This window comes from Ictidomys tridecemlineatus, chromosome 1 (genome assembly GCF_052094955.1).
Source record: "Ictidomys tridecemlineatus isolate mIctTri1 chromosome 1, mIctTri1.hap1, whole genome shotgun sequence".
In the NCBI taxonomy this organism is placed as follows: Eukaryota; Metazoa; Chordata; class Mammalia; order Rodentia; family Sciuridae; genus Ictidomys; species Ictidomys tridecemlineatus.
In genome coordinates, this window is record NC_135477.1 from 216742134 (window position 1) to 216762250 (window position 20117).

Consider the following 20117-nt stretch of genomic DNA (forward strand, 5'->3'; position numbering starts at 1 on the left):
ATCTTAGAAAATAAAGAATTCTATGGATGGATGGTCATGATAGTTGCACAACAGTGGGAATATAACTCCACTGAACTGCATGCCCAAAATGGTTAAGGTGATAAATTTGTTGCGTCTATTTTATAAAAAAAATTAATAAACTTTTGTCCATGCTAAAAATATAATAAAATGAGTTCATAACTGTGTGTATTTTTGCAGATGGCACACACCTGCTGGCTTTATTACTTCTCCAAATTTATTGAGCTGTTAGACACTGTGAGTATGTGGTCACCACATTTGGTAAATATTTGGTGTTTCAATGAAAGCAATAAAGTGCTCTAGTTCAGTTGTCTAATAACTTGGGCTATTTCTCCTCAGGTAGACCTACTCTTATCTCTTTTACCTTTTATTATCAGTAGCTTACTAGAATCAGCAGGATAAGCTTATTTTCCAATATTTCACAAACTCCCAAAGGTATTTAACACCTGATTAAGTTAAGCATTTAATTCTCACTTATTCTCCAAAAACTATACATCTTTATGTCGATGGTAGTGTAGTTTTATGAAGAAAGTTCATGAAGCAAAGAACGGAGCCCTTTAGTTTTTTCTACCAAAGCAATGTTCCTCCACACTCCTTTAAGAGGATAAGTGCTTCAAATTTCCTAAGGTTACACTTGGATGTAAGATTACCACTGGGGTAGGAGGAATTGGGGGAACACCAGGACTTCTCGAACTGTCTTTCTGAACTGTGTGCTTTTGGCCCTAACTCTTCCTATGAGATCCTGGTGAGGATCAACTCTGTATTTGGATGACTGGGTCCAGGGAGAAGCAAATATCAAAGATTAGAGTGACAAAGATTAGTGTCAATAATAAGAGAAGAAAGCCATGAGCCTTTGTTTCCAGAAGCTGAATATTGACTGTATCTCCCTGGCAAATATATCTTAGTTACTTGGAATCCTTTCTGATTTTGAGGTTGACAAGTGTGTACTGTCCCTGAGCTTATAGGAAATCTTAACATGTTTCGACTTCTCAGTTGACTAATCTTATTATGTTAGATAGAATTGGAAGAGACTTTAGTGAAATTAGAATCTAGTGGCTCTTAAACTTTAATGTGTTAGAAATACCTGGAAGGTTTTTTAAACCACAAATGCCTGGACCCCTTGCTTCTGATTTAATGGGTTTTAGATGGTGCTCAAGAATTTACATTTCTAACAAGATCTCAGATGATGCTAATGCTGTTCATCCAAGGGCCACACTTTAAAGTGAGAACCTCCTTGTCATAGTCTAATGGTTCTTAGTCTTCATAGTGCCATAGAATTAATTGCACTAGGAACAAAAACAACAAAACGTGGACTCTACCTTCAGGGATGTGATGTCAGTTGGTCTGGCGTAGAGACCAAACATGGCTATTTTAAAAATATGCTTGGATATTATAAGACACACCTAGGGTATTCTAGAGTCCTCACTCAGAAAAAAATTTAAGCTAAAAATTCAGTGACTTATCAGAGGAATGCTACTACTGACTGGGACCAGGACCCAGAGTGCTAATTTATGGCTTTTCCTGCTGTACCAGGCTTCATTCTTCCATGTGCATAAACAAATGCATTTTTGCTTCATTGATTCTGCTTTGCATGTTTTCAGTTCCAGCTTCTGCAAGGAAACTGTTGCTGCTTCTATATTCGTCTATGAACTACCTTTCTCAACTATTCCTACTACAGTAATACTTTTCTTTGCACTATTCTGTTTAGTCTTGAATTTTAAAATATATCTTAGTTTAAGTTCAGGTATTGTGAATATTTTTTGAACATTTCCCCCCCAAAATTCTGCTTTTCATTTTGTGAAGATTCTACAAACCCCCTAGTTCGCACGATCTGAATGGTATGTCTGTTGCCCTTCTCATTTTTCTTATACAACTTTGCTTTCTTTGCCCTTGTATTTTTAAAATTAACTCTTCTTTATCTTCCTTTTATATTAACTTTCTATCTTTTGATATGTTGTACCTCTCTCTTGGTTTGCCTCATCCCTTATTCCAGATTGATAGGATGTATCAGAGAGCAATGTTGAATAAAAATAATTTCAGTCCTGAGAATTAAGGACTTTTAGTTTCCCATAAACTTCAAAGGCCTTTGGAATTTTTTTTAACCAATAGCCTTTCTTTCAATCATTTTTTAGCCAAATTCTTCACTTTATATCTTTGATTTTTTTATATCTGCATAAAATTTCTTTTCACTTTCTTATTGGTTCTCCCATGATGAGATATCATCCCCAGCTAGTCATATGTTAGCTTTCGAGCTGCCACTCAGAGAAACAGCTAATTCTATAACCTTTCCATAAGGCAGTTATTTCAAAGCAAATCATGATGTGAAGTAGTTTGCTCTTTGCCAATTTTTTGGTAATATTCAATAAATTATTGCATGATTTTTATGAACTTGATTATCTTTAAATTATTTCAGATCTTTTTTGTTCTGCGTAAGAAAAATAGCCAAGTGACTTTCCTTCATGTCTTCCATCATACCATCATGCCATGGACCTGGTGGTTTGGAGTCAAATTTGCTGCAGGTAGCCAAGGGAGAGCTGGGATCATGTGATATGAATGATAACATTTCTGTATGCTACAAATAAAAAAATTTATCCTTAAATATACTTTATAAGAAACAAAAAAAATCAAAGAGTCACTTTGGTTAACTTGTGACTTTCAAATTATTACCTGATATGTAAACATAGGACTGTTAGTTAGACTTTTTCCCCAAATCTTTAGGTACACATGATTTAGAGGCACAGTCTTATATAAATGTTTTTAGTTTTGTTTGGATTTTATTCTTTTCCCAAAGAGTTCTATTACTTGTCTTTAAATAAATAAACAGTGAATATGTAAAATGGTAAAAAGCCTAGGACTCTAGTTAGGTAACTATTTTTTATATGTTCCCAGGAAGTCAGAATATTTATCTCAAGTTCCCATGTCTTATCTGCCTTCAAATTCCTAATAACTTACATATATGCCATCTTGGTCAATTTTGTGTTGCTGTAACAAAGTATCAGGAGCTGGTTGATAAATAACAAATAGGTATTTCTTTAGCTCACAGTTTTGGAGACTGAAAGTCCAGAATTGTTTAGTCTCATTTGTTTGGCTCTGGTGAGGGCCCTCTGTGTCATATTATGGCAGATAGTAGCATCATGGCGGGAATGCATGCTAGAGGGAGGTGATATGACAAGAGAAGAAGCAAGAGACTAGGGAAGGTCCTGATTCACTCTTTTGTAATAAACCTGATCTGGAGGGAAATAATCCACTCGTGAAAGACCAGCAATAACAGTTTCCTGGGGATGGTCATAACCCAGTCATCTCCCAGTAGGCCCCACCTCTCAAAGGTCCCACCACCTTTCAGCACATATTATGTTGGGTCCAAGCTTCCAACACATGAACCTTTGGAGAAAGACACATATTCAAACAATGGCATACCCCAGCACCTAACAACTCTTTAAAAATGGGTCAAATTTTAGTTAGCTTAACTTCTCAAAGCATTCTGGTGTTTTTAAAGTCAAAAATAGTTTAAAACAAAAACTTGACAAACAGCCTCTTTTGTTGGTTTCATTTTGGTTTTATGTTTTTGAATATCTAGAAATGGAGAAAATAGGCAGTAATCTTATCCCATCATAAAGTCTTAAATAAGCAGTATCCCCCACGGACATATTCTTACCTTAGCAAGGTAAGATTTATTTAGCCTAATTTCCTAAATTTAAGAATTCTTCAAATAAGCTTATAGCTCATACGAAACAATGCTTTAATATTTCTATGAATAGCTCATTTCAGTTAGGCATCAACCTAGAAAAGCCACTAGGGCTGGGAAATGTGGGTAAAGGATTTTCCCTACAGGGCCTGTGGGCATTGGATTTCCCAGTACATAAAATTTTCTTCTTTGTCCCAAGTTGGCATTTATATGTTAAGAAAATTTTAAAGTAAATATAACTCCTTTTCTTATGATGCATGTTAATATAAATATTTAATTCACTTTCTAACAAGATGTCTTTAGCTGTGTCCATTTCACAAATCAAATGTAGCTATAGTATTTAATCTTTGTTATTTTACTTATCTTTGTTATTTTTTTCTCTCACATATACATTGTGTCTCTAGGTTTTTCTTAAGTGATCTACATTAACACCTTATTTGTGTTGATGAAAAATTGCAAAATACCTGAACATTGCCTAGTAGTAGAGTGTTTATTTTTTATGTGTATAAATACCATGAAACAAAATGATATTGAGAAGTATTTAGTTCATCTTCTCCATTAGGCAGCTTAACTCCTAATTATCAGAAAATGATTATTTTATATTAAAGAATGCTAGTAAAGACGTTTCTGTATCCTTATAATTTATGTCCTTTTCTTCCATGAGACTAGAATACAGTTGACTTTCCATATCTATGGATTCTTTATCCATGTATTTCACCAACTATGAACCTAAAATATGCAAAAAAAATTACATCTATGCTAAATCTTGTTATTATTTCCTAAACAATACAACTTAACAACCATTTTCATATCATTTACATTTTTTTGGTATTATAAGTACTCCAGAGATGATTTAAAGGATATGGGAGGATGTGCATAGAATATATGTAAATACCATCCCATGTTATCTAAGGGACTTTGAACATCCATACATCTTGGTATCCCCAGGGGGTCCTGGAACCAATCTCCTTGGGTACCAAAAGACAGCTACACTATATTACAACTCTGACAAATAAATAGAAATAGAAAAAACATTGCAAAGCAATGCTCCAGAGTATTGATTTGGAGATATTGAAATAAAAACTGGTTTTTCTTCTCTTTTTCCTTCTCTGTATTTTCTCATTTTTCTGTATTGTATATCTGATATATAAAATTTTATATATATAAAACGTAAATTTTATTTAAATAATGGAGTTATTTTCTCACTTTAATTTTTTAGCTCACAGATGAAATTTCCATTTCAAAAACAAGTAATGCTTTCAATAATGAAAATTTGAATATATAATATACCCCAATTTTTAAATGTTAACATGTGTATGGATATCATTCACTTTATAATGGATCCCTTGTTCAAACCTTAGTCCCCCTTTTTTACAAAATATAGAAGATAATGTTTTCTGGTCTCTTGTATGTTTCATGAGTTGTCATTCCCACTCATTCTGAGGTGTAAAATTCTAGTAAACACTTGAACAGCTTACCTGATGTCTATTCAGTAGCAAGCACAGCAACAGGAGATATTTCCAGAGGTGCAGAGAGGCACTGGCCTCCATTCCTAGAATGAAACTGTCTGGTTTAAGTTTAAGTTTAAGTGTTTGTCAAAAACTTGAGTACAGCTGATCTCTGTCTAGTGTTTAATTTCCTGTTTGCATCATGTGCCCTTCTTTGGGATATAATGAAAATATTTCTGTGGCAGTTTTTTTGTATTAATTATGTATGTACCCCTTTTGAGCAATATGGAAAATTGTGATAATTACCCAGGTGATTCCTTTATTTCTTTTCAAACCAAAGGAGTATAATGTGATGGCACTGATTTTATTAATTCATTCTGAGGTGGTTGTTTTTTAGACCTCTTCTCATAAAGCAAGCAAACTCAGTAGGTACTTCAAATAGCAAAGTAAAAAGCATTGTTAATTAAGATGTGATTGTTCTATGAAGAAACATATTGAAATAACTTAGAAAATATTCATTACAGGAGAAAAAAAGCGAGTGGATTTTATTGTATAGCTTCTGTTGATCAGTAGGCTTTACTAAACCTTCTTAGCTACACCAGTGTTTTGTTCAATCCCTGTCACAGGATTCTCATCTTAGGACATTTAAATGATCAAAGTATCCAAAAGGAAAATGGCTGCTCCTCTATCATATAATGGGGGAGGAGTGTGAGTGCAAAAAGGCTCTGATATGGTTCTTTATGAAGGCTGACATAGACTTCCTGTGGGCATATTATCATGTCACATAAGTGGACTTGAGAGGTATTTGGCTTATCCTCTGTGAAGCAACTAGACTCCTAAGCTATCAGAAGTAGAAAACTGCTCTATTTTTAAATTACCCTAGAAAAGGTGTTTTCACACCACAATATTTTATTTATTTATTCAAGTTTCTTTGGGGGAAATAAGACTAATCCAAATTTAAATAATAAAAGCTGAGAGTTGTTAATAAGCTTCATTAATTGTTTTTTCTAAAATTTGTGGAAATTGAAGGATTAGCTAAAATATGATTTACTCTACTGAGGAATAAAATGTTTACAAAGCAGAGCAAAATAGCATAAATATGCTTTAGGGGAAGATTTAACTACTCAAAAGTAATTATGTAGAACAGGTCACTTGAAGGGAGTACTCTAGCAGAGGTACTATTCAGAAGTATCTAGAAGTGCCTCTGGTATGAAAAATTATCAAATAATAGTTTGTTTATGATATGCAATAATTTTATGACATTTTTCTTAGATGATTATGTTAAAAGTGTTAAATTTGTGTTTTTCCTTTAAACTTTCTGTAATTCATAGTGTTTATGATTTCAGTCCTTCCTCTGCCATAATTAGTTCAAATATGTGAGGTTTGTTTTATTTCTTGAATCAAAGAATTGTGGTATATAAGACAAAAAATATTTTGGAGAAAATTTTTAAATTCCAGGTGAACATTAATAAGTCAGACTGTACATAAAGAAGGCCAATTTTTCTTACATTGTGCCTCTTCAGAAAGAGACCCTCAGGAAACTTTTGGGGATTTTTTTCCCCTACCATCAGCTAAACTCCCTACAACCTCTTCCAGTGACTACTATTATAGCTAAAGACAATTAAAAGATCTTTTCTTACATTTCCAAGTGTTCTTGGCTCTTCCTCTAAATTAAAGACGGTGAAATTAAAAGAGGAAAACCAAGATAAGAAGGCATAATCAAATCGAGCTAGTAAGCAAGGATGGTTGAACAGTTAATAGATGTTTATTTTGGAAAAAAACAATAACTGATTAAAGCAAATTTAGCAGAGCCTACTAATGGAAGCCAATGGTTTTACTGCCAGTATTTTTGTGACTCTAAAAATATTTAATGTAAATTAATGAGAGTGGGAAAAGTAGATTTGATTCCACACAATGTCTGTATAAAAATATGCTTTGAAATCTTTTTATTAATAGCCCAAATTGGAAATGACCCAAGTGTCTTTCAGCAGGAGACTGAATAAACATTGATGCATTCACATGGTGTAATACTGCCAACAGTAAAAAGACAAGTATTAGTGTACACACACCAACATGTGCATGAATCTTAAAAACATTATGCTGATTGAAAGAAGGCAGACATGAAAGAGTACCTCCCATGTAACTCCATTTATATAAAACTTAATGACAGGCAAAATTAAGAGTGATTTATAGAAATAAGAGGTTACCTTGGGAAGGGCACATAGGACTGACTCTATGTGGTATTGTGAATATTCTATATCTTGATCTTTGTGTTGGTCATGTGGGTGTATTTATGAAAAACCTGAAGTTGAACACTTAACATTAATGTACTTTGTGTACTTTATATGTGTTAACCTTCACTAAAAGAAGATTTTGATTATTATTAAACAAAGTATCATATTTAGGAGATAACTCAGTTTGTTAAAGTAAGCCAAAATCAAAAAACCTTCTTAAATTAGAATATAATAAATAAATGTACTGATTTTTTTCCTGATTTGCATTTGTATTTTATTAAATATAGTACCAAGCTCTCTCTAGTTTGATAACTGTTTAACATAATTGATATTTTATATGTTCTTTTCTTTCTTCCTTCTAAAATTCAAGAAATAGTTATACTAAAATCTCAGGTCAGACAAAAATGTGTCTGATTTTAAGGAATAACACCCCCAGGTTATAATAACTTTTTTTTCCCAGGTGGTTTGGGAACATTCCATGCCTTTGTAAATACAGCTGTGCACGTAGTCATGTATTTCTACTATGGACTTTGTGCAATGGGACCAGCCTACCAGAAGTATTTGTGGTGGAAAAAATATTTGACATCTTTACAGCTTGTGAGTAACTAACTTTCTTTAAAACCAGATATGAAATAAACTGCAGTCATTTGTTTTTGCTGTGAATTAGAATACTTGCTAAATATAGAACAAAATTTATGAAATGGCATAGGTATACTTTCTGGCCCCTATATGACACTATCCTTTTTTTAAAAATCTTTATTTTATTTTTTTTATGTGGTGCTGAGGATCAAACCACAATGCCTCATACATGCTGGGCGAGTGCTCTACCTCTGAGCCACAACCCCAGCCCCCCCCACACACACACTATCCTTTTGATGTTATTTGAACTTTGTCAGGAAGTTCATTGAAAAGAAAGCATATTTGGTAACCAAAAGGTTTAAACAATTAAATCAGCATCAGTATCTTATACCCTCTGTATGCTATCTCAACATTCATTTAAAAAAATATGGACTGGGCTATAGATCAGTGGTAGAGTACTGGCCTAGCATATGTAAAGCTTGGGTTTCATCCCCAGCACTACAAAACAAGCAAATAACCAACCTCAAAGTTATGTGACCCTCAATAGGCTTAATACTAAATTGGAAGTTAGAAATTCCATATCCTCACTCTAATTTGAGGGAATGACAAGCCTTTCTGCATGCCTATCTACTCCTAACATTCATAAGTATATCTTTCCTCCAATAAAGAAATGTATTGTGACGATTAAAGGATACAGCAGTAAATCAACATACATGTGTGATGTACATTTTGGAGTACTGACCTCACATAGACAGTGTTTCAAAGAGCAGAGGTACTCAGTTCACACCAAATGATACTTAAGCATTAATCCTAAAATATATAAGGCTTATAAATTTTAAAATTATAACTTTGGGTACAAGATAATTATTTGCTTTAAGTGTTACTGTCTTCTATTAAAAGGAGATTTCTGCTAACTTCATATTTCCAAATTTGTAGTCTATAATAAATTGGATGTCATATTCTGCCAGCAATGCCAAGGGGAAACTATGAATGTAATTATACGTAGACTATTAAGGATAAATTTTTTTTTTGTTAAAATCCTACAACTTGCTGAGTAAAATTTAGTAGATTCCTCTAAGATACTCTCCTTAGATACAGTTGTTTATCTTATCTGAAATTAGCAGCAACCTAAATGACCAGACATAAGGAAATAGAGGCATAAGTTTCATATACTTTGAAATTCTATGAAGTTATGAAAATTATTTACTGTTGTTTTTTTAAAAATATTTTTTATTTTAAATGATATATGCTCATTGCAGAGAAATTACACCACCTAATTAGCCAAAGAGAAATAAAACAAGCATAATTCCACCTCCCAGAGATTATAATACTGAAAATTATATTTTGTTCTTATTCAGCTTTCTCCTTTATGCACATGTGTGTACATTTTATATGATTTATATTATACTACATAAACAATTTTGTATTTGTCTTTGTTTTCACTTAACACACTCTTTAATTTTTTGAAAAAAATTTTAGTAAAGTAGAAAAATTTTTATGTAGAAGTGAAGGGTAGACATTGGTTGATGATTATTTCAAATGTTAGTCATCTACACACACAGGCATAGGAGTGTAGAGCTTGCTTGATCTTAAGTTTTCCTTCTTCTATTAAATGAAAGGAATAATAGCTACTGGGCAGGAATGTAAGAAAAGTTCATTAAAATAATTCAAAGAAAGTGGATGATGATAACAATAAAATGGTTATAAAAGAAACTGAAAATCTTAACCATGGTTGTAACTAGATGAATTGTAATTGTTATTTATTTCTATAGAATATTATTTTCTTAAATTTCCCTAGAACAATGTTCCCTTTTAATCAGGGACAAATATATATATCCCAAAGTCTGACATTGGCATAGAAAAGGAGCCTGTTAGGAATGCATAGAATGATCCAGTCCAGAAAGCCTTTGAGTATCACTAGGGGGACACGAGTACCCTCTAAGTCCTTGCTAATTCTACACCTAGTTGGCATCTGGAACTATTTTTATGTGTGACAATGTGAGACACATGGCAGATATGAGGACTGAGGGATGTATTGGTTCCTACAAAATTAGAGGAACTCTAATTTGAATATTTTTATTTTCCAAAAATTGAAATACTTGGTCTAACAGAAGGAGAGAATATTGGAAATTTGAAACCAGTATGGAAAATTAGGCCATGAGTAGTGGTCCTATGTACATTTTGTCAGAGTAAAGGACTCAGACTGCCAAAGAAAACCTGCCCTGCTGGTTCTCTGAGGAGTACAACTCCAGTGGACATTTAAGTGGGACCCCCTGGAGGTGCACTGTTCAGCAGGTCTGCACAGTGGTTCCAAACTCCCATCTGTATTTTGATATTATGCCCTCCATTTCTACTCCCAGGGAGGCTAGATTTAAAGGTGAACGTCCCTGGCCCAGATTTGGGTGAGGAGTGTATAAACATTAGTAGGAAAAGAATTGTTAACTCTTCATATCTAAATGTTTTTTTTTATTCTTTGATTTTTTTTTTTAGGTGCAGTTTGTTATTGTCACCATCCACATAGGCCAGATATTTTTCATGGAGGATTGCAAGTACCAGTTTCCAGTCTTTCTCTACATTATTATGAGTTATGGGTTCATCTTTCTGCTGCTCTTTCTCCACTTTTGGTACCGTGCTTACACCAAGGGTCAGAGATTGCCTAAAAGTGTAAATAATGGAAACTGCAAAAACAAACATCACTAAAATACAAGCACAGCATGATTGAGACTGATGTCTTGTCTTCCTTGACAATCAAGATATATTTGCCTATGCCATGATTTTGTATATTTTTCAAAATCAAGAGCTTGTATTTTTTGATAAGTTATTGGAGTTTCTGATATTTGAGAATCCAAAGTTCCCAGATAAGTCTTTTGATAATGAGAGCCTAGAGCAGCCATAGGTTTTCCAGCTGCTTTTAAACTGAACTGAAAAGTTTTGTTTAATATGCTTTGTTACAGTGAAAGAAGGATGTGAAGCAATATAGTACTCTTCAAAGACGTCCAGTATAGATGAAAAATATTAGATATTTTGAGCATGGACAGAGACCCATGGAGTACAATAGATTCCTTCTGCTGGGGCTGGAAACCTCCACTGTAGACTCGGGCTCTGTCACTTGTTGATTGTGTTCAGAAGACACAGTATTTATTTTAGAGGTCAATTCTTATTCTAAAGCACTAACACTGATAAACATGAATTTGGGATCAGTCACTTTTAAAAATCACTCGTGATAAATTTTAATGTATCTTCTTGAGCAGCTTCCACCACTTTTGCTGATGAGAATTCCTTCCAGTTAGTACCCTGAGGCACTTGACACTAAGGTAGAGTTAATATTATTTTGGAAGCAAGGGGATTTGCTTGGATGGGTTAATGAACACTTAGCTGTTACAAATTTGCAATTAACTCTGTATATCTCTGGAAAAAAAGGTGAATGTATCAATGAAGAAAATACTATGTAGTTCAGTAGGGAAAAATCTGTTGTCCGTTATATTATAATGTCATTTTGTGATATTGTCATGGTTTAAAGAATTATCTTGGCTAAGTATACATTGTTTAAAGACGGAAATGTTCATATGATTAGCATACTGCAGGTACCTTTAAAGCATAACTAATTTTAGACCACTCATCATACACAGTATCCAGATAGGGTTTAGAGTGGTTTATGAAGCAACTGGAGGCAGGAGGTGGCACAAGAGAGTATTGGGGGAAGATTTGGTTATATAAATAAAGAGACAAATTTTGAGAGACAAATTATAGTTATAGATTTACATATTTATTGTTAGAGAGATACTACGTGAATAAAGTATTTTGTGAGTTAGCCCGGATTTCTCTTTTTCAGACCTACACACCATATAATGAAGTGCTGAAATTCATTTGTCATAGGTTTTTGCTTTTTTCTCTAAAGTGGCTACTTTGTGATATGCTATTGTTTTCACATTATCTTATTGGATAACCAAAACTACCAATCGATAGTTTTGTCCAAGAACTGCAGTATTTGGACATCTGTGAACCTTTCCTTTGTGCTTTTTGTTGTTATTGTTATATTTATGCTCAATTTTGAAGGATTGTTTATGTGCAAAGGACTTTGAACAATTAGCAATTATGGTCCCAGTTATTGTATAACACACGGTGATACTTATTGTACAACAAAGCCTGAGTTTTCACTGATTGTAATATCGGTTGTTCTTTGACTCCCCCAGGCTCATGACTATACTATGACCTTTTGTCTTCACACTTACCAGATTCATAAGGTTATTTCTCACTAACTGACCTTTATGATCTCACTTGCTTACAGTATGAGAAGGTGAGGGTCGGTAAATGGAGGGAATTTCCTACTAAAAATAAAGAAAGAACAGGAGAGCAGAACTAAAAGAAACAGCTATTCCAGTTTTTACCACCGTAAAGGTCTCATGACTCCTTGAGTGTTTTCTGTTTTGGTTCTTTGAATCCAAACTAAAAATGCTAAAAATCTGAAGGTGTGTAGGTGCTGCTATACATACATAACAGTTCCTGGGGACCCAAGTAAGGTAAAGACAGAAAGGAAGGAAAAAAAAATTGAAGATAAAACAGGGAATTTGATTTATTTTTTTATGACCCACATAGCATCACCTTTCCTAACCTTCCTGAAGTCTAGAATATTTGATGTGCCTATGAACTAACAGCAATATGCCATGAAACCACATTCTCAATTCTGTGGATAGAAATTGGGAGATAGAATGCCACATGAAAACAGATTGCAATTGGCAGAAGTATTCTCTGCATAGGAATAGCAGATTAAGATAAGCATCCCTGGATGTAGGATTTGTGTGAGCAATGTTTTGTTTAAAGGGCTCTGTGCGGTCAAACAGTTTCTATTGAGGTTTTGTCCACTTTGTAAGACTTTATTGTCATTGGATGAGCTTATCTAACAGACAAAAAGCCCAGCTACATAATCTAGTTCATTACCTACAGCTCTATGAGTCCTTGAGGACCTATATCCATATTGTAAATAAATACCAATACAAATTTTAAAATATCTATGGGATGTTGCCATTTTATAGTCTTAACTCCTCAGTGTAATTCTTAAACTGAGTATGCTACGTTGTTTCGTGAATTATGAATTTATGTCCCCTCAATTATCCCTTATTTCTGTTAACTTTTGAAAGACTGTGGAAAACTCTGTGGATATTGTCAAAGTTTGGGTTTGTTCTTCTCTGTGTATTTAATAAATTTGTGGTGTCACATGTATATTTTTGTGTGTATGTGTGTGTATCTTTCATTTTGGAATCTAGCTCTTGTGTTTGTATGCATTGGGGATTTTTAATCTGAATACTCACCTCATCAAAACATTTTCACATATTTTTTGTACACTTGCTATATTCAGAGCACTGTGCTGAAAATTATAGTGATACATAGATCCCAAGGACATATATGGGCCCTCCTGGGTTTGCAGACTGACAGATGAAATTTTATGGCAGAGCAGAATATGAGAGATGCCAGGTGGATAGAAGTCCTGCCCTTTAGCAAACAGGGAAGACTACATGAAGGAATTTAAATGTTATCTGTATGTTTAAGTACAGAATTGCAAAACAGGTCATGGGTTAGTAGGCAAGATTTCCTAAGTAAAATAACAAACTAAAAAAGAATAATTGTTTCAACCCTAACTGAAGCAATGGCTCTAAGTAATGATCATCAATGTTTGCTAAAACAATTAAGTGAAAGGTTGAAGAGGGAATTTATAATGGGTGACTTAATGCTGATATGACCTGAACCCACTGATCATTCTCAATGTCATTGAAAGTGTGACAATCAAACAAACATTATGTGTCTCTCAATATGCTATACTATGAAGTATTCTTGCCAAAAAGAAATATTTTTTGAACTTGAATCTCATCAATCCTCTCTACCTAAACTACCAGTTGTAAGAAATAAAGTGGATAGAAGAAAATGTTAAAAGGCTTCCAGGGAGTATACTCAACCAATTCCAAAATACAGAAAATTCAGTAGGACCTAACTTCTTTAACAAAAACTGGTATCTAAAAGACTGACAGAGAGGGCCAGTGGTGGAGCAGCTGCTTAGCAAGTGCAAGACCCTGGGTTTGATTCCCAGTACCACTAAAAAAATAAACAAAAATTTTAAAAAGCCAGGAGAAGGGAATTTTCATAGATTTTTTTTAAAAAAAGCTATAATTAGATAGCAGAACAATCAGTAGAATAGAGGGAATGGAGCAGGGAAGGAAGCAGGAGGAGAAAGGAGGGAAAGTACTGGGGACTGAATTAGAACAAATTATATTCCATGCATTTATATTATGTCAAAATAAATTCTATTGTCATGTATAACTAAAAAGAATCAATAAAATTTTTTAAAAAAAGATTTAAAACCCTGTGTTGATGGTGCATGCCTGTAATCCCAACAACTTGGGAGAACTAAGGTGAGAGAATTGTGAGTTTGAGGCCAACCTAGACAACATAAAAATACCCTCTCTCAAGACAGGGAGTCAAGAAGGGAAGACATGCCCAACAAATATAATTTTAATTTTTATTTGAACAAATCAATCGTAAAAATGCATTTTTTTTGTGTGTAATAGATCTAGCCAAACATGACCTAGGTATTAGAAGATATTAAGAAATTATTAATATTGGGTATGATAGTATTACAAATATTTTTTAAAAGTCCTCATCCATGAGAGAGATACACTGAAGTATGTATGAATTTGCATGATAGATGTCCAATTTTACTTTAAAATGTTCTGGTAAGAAGAAAGGAAGGTATTGATAAATATTGAAGTTGAGTCGTGAATTTAAAGGAGTTTATTATACTCTTTACTTTTGTATATATTTGAAATTTTCCAGTTTTTGAAAATTATGTATATTATAACATTCTATACAGATGCAATTTTCAATTCTAAGCTAGGAATCAAAGTGACAGAATTAACATAATCATTTTCCAGTGACCAGCCACCACTTAGACTATGTGCTGCATCTAAGTGTTATGAGAAACTTTAAAATGTCCCTCATGTGTCTCTGCCCTTAAGAAGTTTACAGAAAGCCAACCGAGTTGGTGCACACCCATAATCCCAGCCACTCAGGAGGAGAAACAGGAGAAATGCAAGTTCAAGGCCAGCAGGGACAACTTTGTGAGACCCTGTCTCAAAAGGGGCTAGGGATATAACTCAATGGTAAAGAGCCCCTGGGTTCCATACTCTAGTATGCAAAAAAGAAAAGAAGAAATAGTTTACATCTAGAAAAAGGCCTACATAAAAATTTAATAAAAACTAGAATGGTGGGCTGGGGTTGTTTCTCAGTGGTTCAGCGCTTGCCTAGCATATGTGAGACACTGGGTTTGATCCTGGAAACCACATTAAAATAAATAAAATAAAGGTCTAAACCACAACAACAACAAAAACTAAAATGACATACATACTGCCAAGTGAAAAGCTTATTACAGATTTGCAGTTATCTATTTTCCTAAAGTAAAATAATTTGTTTTGCTACAACAATAAGAATGTTCGTTAGGAGTCTCTGAAAGTTTTTTTTTTTTAAATATTTTGTAGTTGTAGATAAATACAATATTTTTTTATTTATTTATTTTTATGTGGTGCTGAGAATTGAGCCCGGTTCCTCACAGGTCTGAGACAAGCTCCCTACCCACTGAGCTACAATCCCAGCTATCCCTGAAAGTTTTTATTGGAAGAGTAACATAATCAGTTTTGCTATGAAAGGCTCTGGAGAAGAATCCCTCATATGGAACTTCAGGTTACCTGTTACCATTTAATTATGTGTCTTTGTGGGAAGCCATTTGTTGTTGTTCTAAACCAGCATGCTATATAGCAAAGCCTCTGAGAAGGGGCAGCAGTGTAAAGAAAGTCTGCATATATGCCACAGGGAAAGAATGTGCCTTCAGATGCCTAGTTTTAGGGTACTAAATCAGAGTCTAGGTCTATTTCCTTCTATAAGACTTTCCTGAAGTGGGGATGTAGCTCAGTGTTAGAGTGCTTGCATAGCATGCATAAGGCCCTGGATTCAATCCCCAGCACCAAAACCAAAACACAAAAACCTATTTCCTGAAAGACTTTCCCAGGTGCCCGTATAGCAATTTCCGTTTAGGTCTTTATGGTCAAAGTTGCCTCATGGTCATCCCTGGCAACAAGGGAAGCTGAGAAATGTAATTTAAATGGGCACACTGACAAATCAGAGTCTGTTAGTAGGGATGAAGGTAAGAAATGAAGTTTGAGTAGGCAACTGATGTAACTTTACTAATTGAGGTTCCACCATTACAATGAGCCATTATTTTGGAGAGAAATACATATAGTTGTTCAATATTGAAAAGGAAAAGTGATCAAACACATCCTTTAGGGCCAGCACTGTGCCTGGCATTAGCAAATGATCGATCATTATATTTGAATGAAAAAAATGTGTATACACGCATGCATATAATTGACATGTTATATGTAATATATGTAACATAATTTATTATATATTTAATATTCTTTATATCCAATTATCTTTTTTTCTAATTATATAATCATAACTATGGTTTTTAAAATTAATGATATATTCAGCACATAATTTTCCATTCAGTTAGTATACTATTTGTGTAGCCTTTATCTTTCTATAACTAGTATTGTTTTGTTTATTAAGCTATCGTAGTTTATCTATGCTTACCTAACAAATCATTCCAAAATTTAGTGATTTAAAGTTGTCAACAACTTTGGAGAGCTGAATACTCCTTTTGGCTGTGATACCTTCACAGACTGTTTGGTTTTTGTTTTGTTTTCTTGCAGTGCTGGTGATTGTTTTTGATGACCTCGAGAATTATGAGGAAGACTCATCAGGTATTTTATAAAATGTCTCTGAACTGAAATTAGTCTGATGTTTTCCTCATGGTTAGATTGGAGTTATCAGGCTTTAGGAGGAAGACAGTAGAGGTAAAATGTCATTCTTTTCCTTACACATCATACCAATGGTGCATGTATACAGTCAATATGACTTTTCACTGGTGATTTTGACTTGGATATCCTGGCTGAGTCAATATCTCACTTTTTCCTCTGTTTTTCTTTCCATACTCTCTGGAAAGAAGTCACTCTTGCTCATTAAACTTAAGGATACCTTTTAAGGTCATAAGTATCTACATAAATTATTTGGAATTCTTCTGCATGAGGGAATTGCCTGTTCTCTCCCATTTATTTATTTGTTTATTTATTCATCCACCCATTCATTTACTCATCCAATCTTTTCGTTGTATTTGTATGGACTCATGAAAATCTGTTTTGTACTTTGGATTATATTCCAATACTACTTTATTCTGTTGCTCAAATTCTTCCAGCTTTAGCCATTAGGAACTTTTTATGATGGCTTATATGTTACTTTGACATACCCACACTTCCTTACTTTTTAACACACAAGATGTTTTGGGCATATCTTTATATATTATGTCCTAGCCTTAAAATCAGTTAATTCTTCAGGGAGTCTTGGTTCCTTTATTGGAGAAAGGTATTAGAAAACAATTTCTGGTAGTAGATGAGTTCATTGCCATGGTAGTGACTGCTTCTAGGCCCTCTCAGCTGACAGAACAAGTAAATATATGTTGGTGCAGTAACAGGTATATATACATTTATCCATAAATATTTCTATGTGTGACCATCTCTATCTGTATTAATATAAACATGAGTTCATCTTGATGTCTTCAACTCTAATTCATTACCACACTGACCCCCTTAGCCTTTGCTTCGTTCCTGTCTGTAACTCCAGCACCGAGAAATCTAGTTCCCAAAATCTGCCGTCTTGTCACTTAATTGTTCAGATGGTAGTTCAGAATTGTTGATCCATACCTCACTTTATCAACCAGAATTAGTATTGTTTTCCATCTTGAGGCTCAATGCTTTCAGAGATAAGCACCTTCCTCCCATCCTCCTCAATGCTGTTATTGCATATATTTGTAATCGTTCAATTCTTTGATCATATTTTGCATTCTATTCTCTCCCCTCTTATATTAAAAAATTGCATATATTAATGTTGACTCTGTTAAAAAGCTCTTTGAGTTTGGACAAATGCTTGATATCATAGATCCAATATTATAGTATCATACCAAATAGCTTCACTGCCCTGAAGAGCCTGTACTTCACTGGTTCAACCCTTCCTCACCCTGAAGCTCTGGCATCCACTGACCTGATTATATGATCTTGTAGTTTTACCTTTTCCAAAATTTCATATAAATGGAATCATACCATATGTAGCCATTTCAGATTAGGTACTTTAACTTAGAATTATACATAGATTCATCCGTGTCTTTGTTTGGCTTGATAGCACATTCTTTTTTTATTGCTCAGTAGGGTTCCATTGTATGACTGAAACACACTTGTTTATCCACTCTTATATTAAAGTATACCTTGTTTTTTTCAGTTTGGGAGGAATTATGAATAAAGCTAATATAAATATTCACATGCTTGATTTTGTATGGCTATAGTTTTAAAATCAGTTTCTAGGAACACAGTTATAAAATTGTAGGACTGTTATATTTGTAAGAAACTGCCAAAATATCTTCCAAAGTACTTCTGCAATTATACATTGCCATTGTCAACATATGAGGGTTCCTGGTGCTCCTGTTCTTGCCAAAATTTGATACAGTATGCTCCTCCACCCCATCCACAGTTTTGATTTCCTTGGTTTCAATTACTCTGGGCCAACACCAGTGGTTAGAAAATATTACATCGAAAATTCCACACAAAAACAATTCATATCATATTTCACTGCATAATTGTTGCAGACTTTATGCCAAATTTTGTTAAAGTGGCATGTGACTCTTACCACTCTTATGCAACATATTCCTTGTAACTCTTGCCAGAGCAACCGGATACGAGAAGGAAATGAAAAGGATACAAATAGGAAAAAGAAGAAGTCAAATTGTCTGTTTGCTGATAATATGATCCTATATTTAGAATATTCAAAAAACTTTACTAGAAGACTTCTAGATCTGCTAAACAAATTTAGCAAAGTAGCAGGATCAATATAGGTAAATCAGTTACTTTCCTACACTCCAATAATGAGTCTGTTGAAAAAGGTATTAGGAAAACTATCTTATTCACAGTAGCTTCAAAAAATATTTAGGAATAAATCTAACCAAGGAGATGAAAGATCGCCACAGTGAAAACACTGAAGAAACTGAAGAAGACCTTCAAAGATGGAAAGACTCCCATGTTCTTGGACAGGGAAAATTAACTAATATTATCAAAATGACATACTAACAAAAGTGTTATACAAATTCTATGTGACCCCCCCCCTTCAAAATACCAATGAATCCAGGCATGGTGGTGCTTGTTGAGAAACTGAGGCAGGAGGATGTCAGGTTCAAGGCCAGCCTCAGCAAATTAGCAAGACCCTGTTTCAAAAAATAAAAAGGACTGGGGATGTGGGTCAGTGATTAAGTACCCTTGGGTTCAATACCTCTTACTAAAAACAAACAAAAAAAAAATAAGTTCTTCACCGAACTAGAAAAAAAGAGAATAGTTCTAAAATTTATCTAGAGAATAAGGGACCCAGAATATACAAAGCAATCCTGAGTAAGAATTGATGCTAGAATATCACAATACCAGACCTCAAATTATACTACAGAGGTATACTAACAAAAATAGCATGGTGTTGGCACCAAATCTGACATGAAGACCATTGGAATGGAGTAGAAGATGGAGACTAATGCACATAGATACAGTTATCTAATACTTGACCAAAAAAAAAAGTGCCAAAAACTTACATTGGAGAAAATATCGCCTTTTTAAACAAATGGTTCTGGGAAAACTAGATAGCTATATGTAGATTAAAGAAACTTGATGCCTATCTCTCACCCTACCCAAAAGTCAACTCAAAGTCAAAGACCTAGAAATAAGACCAGAAACTCTGCAACTACTAGAAGAAAACATAGGCTCAGCACCCCAACATATTGTCACAGACACTGACTGCCTTAACAAGATGCCTAATGTGTGAGAAATAAAACCAAGAATCAATATGTGGCATGGCTTCACATTAAAAAGCTTCTACGCAGCAAAGGTAATGAGCTTGAAGAGAGAGCCTACAGAATGGGAGATAATCTTTTCTACCTGCTTCTCAGTTAGGGATTAATATCTAGAATATATTTTTTTAAAAAAAAACTTAGCACCAAACAAAAAAAAAAAACACAAAAAAACA

The 20117-nt window shown here is 34.0% G+C and overlaps 1 protein-coding gene across 1 annotated transcript in view; it reads left to right on the top strand.

Moving 5' to 3' along the window:
* Elovl7 (ELOVL fatty acid elongase 7) overlaps window positions 1-13184 on the top strand; it is a 69068-nt gene extending 55884 nt beyond the window's left edge. Inside the window, exons 5-8 of the mRNA XM_005319594.5 lie at window positions 199-255; window positions 2432-2537; window positions 7846-7982; window positions 10455-13184. Of these exons, the coding sequence (XP_005319651.1) occupies window positions 199-255; window positions 2432-2537; window positions 7846-7982; window positions 10455-10664 (510 nt within the window). The 3' untranslated portion in view covers window positions 10665-13184. The remainder of the gene's footprint in view (window positions 1-198; window positions 256-2431; window positions 2538-7845; window positions 7983-10454) is intronic.
* The last annotated feature ends 6933 nt before the right edge of the window (window positions 13185-20117 follow it).